The 6944-nt window shown below is 45.4% G+C and overlaps 1 protein-coding gene across 3 annotated transcripts in view; it reads left to right on the top strand.

Annotated features, from left to right (window-relative positions):
• NHS (NHS actin remodeling regulator) overlaps positions 1-6944 on the top strand; it is a 361317-nt gene that overhangs the window by 261316 nt on the left and 93057 nt on the right. The window contains exon 1 of one of the 3 annotated variants that reach the window (XM_017894888.1): positions 1803-1871. The exons of the other annotated variants lie outside the window; for them this stretch is intronic. Within the exon in view, the coding sequence (XP_017750377.1) occupies positions 1838-1871 (34 nt within the window). The 5' untranslated portion in view covers positions 1803-1837. Of the gene's footprint in view, positions 1-1802; positions 1872-6944 lie in introns of those variants that run through there. 3 annotated transcript variants of the gene reach the window in all.

Here is a 6944-nt window from a genome sequence, read left to right as displayed (position 1 = left end):
GAGGGAGATTAACCTTTTAAAACCTATTATGACTTCCCAGAAAAAATAAAACAATGGCAGCATTTCCTTTCATTCGTGAGAGTCTTTTCATGAGTGATTGTTGTTTGAGGCAAGATTGGGGCCCTGAAGAAGATTTTTAAATACTAGCTTAGCTTGGTTTTCTACTCAAAAGGCCACCATGATTGCTTTTAAGAACCCACACAAATCCCTGTAAAGCCCAGGGCCACCCTCTTTGCTTTCTCTCTCTTCTGTCTTCATCTCTGGCTGACCTTCCCTCCTTCTCTCCAGCCCTTTGCTTTCTTCCCTCAATCAGGGGCCTGACTCTCTGCTAAAGGGAGAGGATCAGCGCAATTAGCAGGATTTTAGGCAACGGCCATGCCAGCCACTGATGCCACTGACAGATGCTTGGGAGGCTGAAGATTCTGTCTGGGTCATTTCTCTGAGGTTCCAGCCAGACTTTCTGTTGATTTGGGCTGTCTTAATGCATCCCAGAGCCTCAGCGCCATTCAGTTCCTCTTCGGAAATGAAGTCACTCGTTCTGGTTCTTACTGCACATGATTAAGGATCAGAAGTATCCAATACAGGGAGTCACAGCCATCAGCAGAAATCTGGCAAATGAGAAAAAAGCAAGTCCATCTGCCTCACTAGTAGTTCTTTTATTGTTCTCTCTGGACTGCAAAGCAACAGCTCGTCTCCCACTCTTCATTAGTTTATCTTCTTTCCTTCTCTTTTCCCTTTCAGCTTCTGCACACAGATTCACTTGCTGGGCTCAGGTAGGAGGCAAATAATGTGCCATGAAAACATAAGGCTATTAGGGCAAAGACGTGGAAGTCCCTAAAGTCTCCCTTTCTTGCCAAGAGGAAGATCTGAACAGGGTCCAGGATGGTTGCTGTTTGCGAAGTGGTTTGAGTATTCTTGCTATGCGCTATTACTGCTGTTATCAGCATCACGAGAGTCTAACATGTTGATACAGGTGGTGTGTGTTGGTAGGGGGTGGGTGGGAAGGGATCAGAAATTGATTCATAACCTGCAAAGAGCAAACTCCAGTTGTATTGCCTCCACCCCCACCATTCTTGTCTTTTCGGTGTGTGTGCAAATATTTGTAGACCTGTTGAATAGCGCGCCCTCACACCAACCTAAAATTTCACAGCCAAGTAAGCCAGCCCCAACCTGGTGAGAAGAATGGGTGGCAACCTGGGGCAGCGATGGAGTGATGGGATGGAATGTATTCCTTCTCCTGATCAGGCAGTTGGTGTAGGGGCTGGGCTGCTGTGGCTCCCTGGATTTGGGTATTTGTCCAGCTTCCTGTCTCTGGCAGTGTGCTAATGGTTTCCATAGCCACATGGCACTTGGCAGAGCTTCTTAAACTGGTGTGGCCCGAGACTCTGCATTCTAACAAGCTCCCATGTTGATGCCTATGCTCCTAACCCCCTGGCCAACTGCAGTTGGAGTAGCAAGGCTGTAAAGAAGTCCCACTGGGACCTAAACTGCTCCAGGGATGAAAGAGGAAAGTGCTAAGCCCCTCCTCTGGAGACAGGGTGTGTCCAGGCTGCCCTGGAGTCCTGATTTGCCATTCAAGTGAACCCTGGAGGGATTAGCAGCCAGCGTAGCACTTGGGTGAGACCATCTCCCCCTCCAGGGGGGAGCCCTAGAGGCAGCACAGAGGTTCTGTGAAAATCTGCCATCCTCCTTGCAGAAGGTTGCCCTCTCTTGCCCTCCATCCCCCCCTGCCCTGCTTGCTGACTTAAGCAGATCAGCTTTCAGCTCTCTGGCATTCAGAGACGTCTTTGCATAAAAGAAAAGGCCCTTCCTTAAGGAGCAGAGCGGGAATCCAAGCATGGCTCTGGCCTGCTGCATGCCCAAGAATGCAGGTATTTGGGGTTTGCAGCATTTCCTGGCAAGACAAAGGGGAGGGGGAGGCTAGGTCTAAGGAAGAGGGGCTTGTGCTGTAGCCACCTCCTATTCTAGGGGAGAGGAGAAGTATGCTTCCCAATGAAACTGAGCCCTTTCACAGGAACAGCTGTGAGGAGGGGAATCTGCACTTGACCCTCACTCAAGGCTGACTTTGACATTTAGGGTCAGTGGCTCCTAAGCTTTGAGGACCCTGCATTGCTCATACTGGCTCGCCAACGTTTTCACCTTTGCTCTCCTTTTGAGGCATCAAACTACCCAAGACAGAGAGGACAACCCTTTCTTCCTTCTCTTCTGCTCTGACATTTGAACATCTTAAAGAAGGGCCAGAGGGTAGCTCAAGTGGAGATTCCAGGGCAAGATTCCAGGGCTCTAGCTCAGGACTGCTGGGAAGGGGCCCCATCCTGCATGGGCTCGCACCAGGCCCTATGCTGCTTTCTTCTCTTCCAGCACTGCCCCCTCCAGTCTTCTTGGAATTCCTCAGTATCTTACCCTCATCCTGAGATTACAGAGAAAGATTTATTTATCTCTCAGTGTCCCCAAAACAGCCCTGAACTGAGAGTCCCCAGACCAAATCCCCCAACCTCTAGTTTCTGTTACATCTTCAATGGCCTTACACAAATCTGTTAAACCACTGTGGGGCCTGTCTTGATTTCTTTAGTCCTCTAAGCCCTCCTTCACTATACTTCTTTATCATATAAGGTTGGCCATGCAACTGAACCCTATTTGAAAAGCATTGAACTTTTTACAGTATTCTTGCAGCACTGGGGTTATTAGTCCTTCAGTTGTGACTCAGGCTCCTTAATGTCAAGGACAGTGCCTTACCTTCATTTCTTCCTATGTGCTCTTAGGTTGTTCTGCAGGAGGTGGCTAGTGTGACAGTTGATGCTGGCCACTCTCCTTGCCTCAGCTAAACCCCTTCACTGCACATTTGCCTCCACTGCCTCTGCAGAGGCTGACGCAGGGCCAAGCTTTAAGGGTCTCCTATTAGCCCAACTGCTACCAACACCGTGTACGCAGCCTTTCTTAATGAAGGGTTTGTTCTACCTGCTATCTGAGAACACTCTCTCTGAGCTGCCTTTCCAGGCCATGATGATGGAGAGGCACTATTGTGTGCAAGTTTGTTACTTAAGATCCCTCAGGAGAAGAAGGAAGCACGCCTGTGAACCAGGCAGCTTCCAACGGGTGTCATGGAGCCTCTATCAGTTTGTTCAGGACATTGTGGTTTCTGAATTTTGTGGCAGAGAAGTTGTTCAAATACAAGTCCTTAATATCATATATATTTATGATAAATAACCATTATTTGAGGGGCAGGCCAATTATAACAATTAAACACCCCAGACCAATTAAATCAGAATATCTGGGAGTGGGTCCAGATAACGTGCATGTTTTTAAAGCTCCCCAGGTGGATTCCAATGTGCAGCCAGGGTTGAGAATCACTGATTTAGGTAAGAAGTAAGAACTGCACTCCCACTCAAACCCCCAATTCCCCTCAGGGAACCAAGGAAGAGAATTAAGGGCCTAAGTTCATACATTTTCATACAGATCAGTGGATTCAGGAGAGAACGTCCAACAGCCAGATAGTCTTTATTTATCAGGCCTGAAGAACTAAGTAATGGGAGAGAGTACCAAAGAAATAAGGCCCTGCCAGAAGTTTCAGTTTAGGCTCAATACAAAAGATGAGAAGGCCTTTAGAACAGCTTGACCCAGTTTTCCCTCAAGAGTTGAAGATCCAAGGCCTACGCATGGCTGACAGACCAGGAAGGGACTGGGTGGGGCTGGTGGTGGTGACAGGGCTACTTGGCAGAGGGCTCAACTTTTTTGAAGCTGCTGGCATGTCATGAGTTTGGCTATCTTTGGGCATTAGTCTCAGCAAGGTCATGGTACTCCTGCCAACTCTGGATGGCTCACAAGTGGGAAGACTAGGCCCTTAATCAAAGATGCCTTCAAGTAGGACTTGGCAAATATTGCATTCAGCACAATAAAAGCTGAGGGGAAAATGACCGCTTTTACCTTAACACAAATTTTATTACCACCAGGTTTCATTATAAAAATATTAGAGGTTTGGGTGTGTGTTTATTACATAAACAATGGAGTTGCTCTGATCTTCACCAGCTTTCAAACTGGAATCTCAAAGGGAGTTCTATTTACTAGATTTAAAGCCGTGAAACAATTGTTTCTCATGACTGCCTTATAAGCATAGGAATAATGCAGGGAAAAACAAACTCTCTGGTTTCTTTCCTTCTCAACCCTTGCCAAATTTCCCCAGTCGGGAGGAAGGCACAGCCACGTGCTGGATGTTGTAGCTGATAGACTATATTTGGGCTAGGCCTACCAGGGATAGGATGGTCTTCAGGAAAAGTGGGCATGTGACTCAAATTTCAGGCTCCTGGTGCGTCTAGCTTAGAAGGGTGTCCTGGAGGCTTGGGCAGGTGTGAGAATCACTTAAGCTGATCAGGCAAACTCTCAGAGACACAGACCCTTATGCCAACCCATAGTCAGTGGTCAGAGAGTACAACAGCTATTGTCATTATGTGTTCCCAGATCTCTGGGCATTTGTCTTTCCCAGAAGCAAAGCTTTCATGTCAGTATCAATGTCATCTTAGGTCCCTTAGTTCATTCCTGGGAACCCTGCATTCAGAGGGAGCAAGGCATAGGCTGCCACTGTCTCATAGCAAAGACCATTTTGTCAATTTTACTGATGTTCTGTATTTTAAAATTAATGTATCTGATTTTATACTCTTTACTTGAGATTTTAATTATTAAAATATTTCTTAAATTGAATGTTTCATTAAAAAATGTGGGAATTGAAAACTATAAATTTACCTCACAGTATAGCTTTGGTAATTTCCATTGATTTTCTATGTGGGCTTATTGTTGTTGGTTTCATCCTCTGAATAGTTAGTTTTGGGCAAGACAGCATGGTGTGAGGAAAATGGGTTTTGGTGTCTGCCAGATCTGGATGTGAATCTTTACTCTGCCCTTTATCAGTTGTGTGACTAAGTTATAGGATCACAACTTCCTTATTTCTAAAATGGAGATAATAATATCTGCCTGTTGTATTCTTTAAATAATGATGAAATGAAAGAATTCAGGCAAAGGACTTAGCATGGTGCACTTAGTAGATGCTCAATCCATGGTTGCTATGGATAATAATAGCAAAAGTAATACATCACTGGCACAGGCAAAAGCTTTGTGGCTGGGAAGTGCTCTCCATTTGTGTGTCTTGGGCAGAGGGCCAGGACAGTGGGTATCCTTTCTGGATCAAACTGCTTATCCTAATGTCCTCCAGAGACACTGGCAGATGGGACATGAAATACCGACAGTGTGCCTAGGGGAGGGCATGCAGCCAAATGTTACACTGAATTGAGCATGCCAAGGCAATCCAGGAAAAAACTCAGCACAAAAACTCACCATTCAGAAATTCCCCTAAACTGTCTTGATCTCATTTTCTCTTGTGGGGTGTTCCTCAATGAACTATTTGAGCTTCTTTACCCCAGATCTGGCTTCTTTCCTGGCTACCGAGCTGGGTTGCTTTCCCCTCTGTAGGATTTTGACTGCACATTATAGCCAGAGCCTTGAGGGAAGTGAGCATTTGGGGAGCAAAACTTTATGGAGCAGCATTTCTGTGCTGGGCATTAGGCTTGTCTCTGAGTATCAAACATGACTAAGTCACAGTTCTGTTCTTGAGGACTTCCAAGTCAGGTACCTTAGTCCATTTTCTGTTGCTATAACAGAATACCACAGACTGGGTAATTTACAAAGAAAAGAAATGTATTACTTACAGTTCTAGAGGCTGAGAAGTCCAAGATCAAGTGGTTGCATCTGGTTGGCTTCTGATGAGGGCTTCATGCTGTGTCATAACATTGTGGAAGGCATCGCAGGGTAATAGGGGGGTTGCATTGAGAGCCAAGCTGGCTTTTATAATATATCTATTCTTGTGATAACTAACCCATTCATGTGATAACCCATTTAATCCATTAACCCATTAATCTGTTAATCCATTAATCTATTTATCCGTTGGGTTATGGAAAGGGCCATCATAACCCAATCACTTCTTAAAGACCCCACCTCTTAATACTGTTAAATTGGAGATTATGTTTCAACATGAGTTTCTGAGGGGACAAACATTCAAACCATAGCATCAGGAGAATACTGACCCATGAACACCAGAAAGGTTAAACACAGTGCCTTGAGGCCCATTCACAGGAAGGAGGAGCCAACTCTTTCTTGTGGGGTGGCATGGGAAGCCAAGTGAAGCTGATGGAGGAGAGGACTTTTGAACTGACTTTGTCAGGATAAGTAGGTTAAGACGTATCAAGTTTTCGGTGAGTTTTAAAAAATGCCTATTTGCCTTTGGTTGATTCTTGCCTTCTCTGAGTCTGCAGGGCATAGGAGGTGATGGAGGAGATAGTAAGATTTAGGAAGGGATAAGGCTGCAGGAAGCTATAAGCAACTGTAATCTGCTATCCACACTGTCTCCATCCTGCAGAACTCCACTGTATATAGAGGTAGACTGAAGTGGAAGTTACTCATCTGGGTTCAAAGCAGAATCTTCTAATTTTCTCTGAAACCCACCCTGTACTTCTGAATACTTTGTTGGGTAGCATGGCTGTCTCTCTCCTACTCCTTTTGGCTCAGCAAGAATAATGGAAACTCCACTCTCCTGAAGGCTATTACTTTTCATGGCCTTGCATGTGGCTATAACTCATTGATCTTGAATGTAGCTGCACCCTCTGGCTCCTAAAATGGCAGAAAGAACATCCAGAAGGGAATTAATCTCAGCCACATCCATTCACAACTGAAACACAGAACTGGTTCTTCAGCATCCAGAGGTCAAATGTCAAGCTCCAATAAGAGGAAAGATGCAAATGCTTCCTCAGCTTCAAGGAACTGAGGCCTCCCAGGAATGTTGTCTTTGCTCCCTTCTTGAATCCCACCTTTGCAATTAAGTGAGGAGGAAGTTTTCATTTGTTCTTCAAGATAGAGTAAATCACTCTTCTCTCACCACCTTGTCTTTGTGTTATGCTTGC

The sequence above is a fragment of the Rhinopithecus bieti genome, unplaced genomic scaffold (assembly GCF_001698545.2).
Source record: "Rhinopithecus bieti isolate Rb0 unplaced genomic scaffold, ASM169854v2 scaffold_25806, whole genome shotgun sequence".
Taxonomy (NCBI): Eukaryota; Metazoa; Chordata; class Mammalia; order Primates; family Cercopithecidae; genus Rhinopithecus; species Rhinopithecus bieti.
Note: the sequence above shows the minus strand (reverse complement) of the source record. Positions and strands in the feature narration are given on the sequence as shown.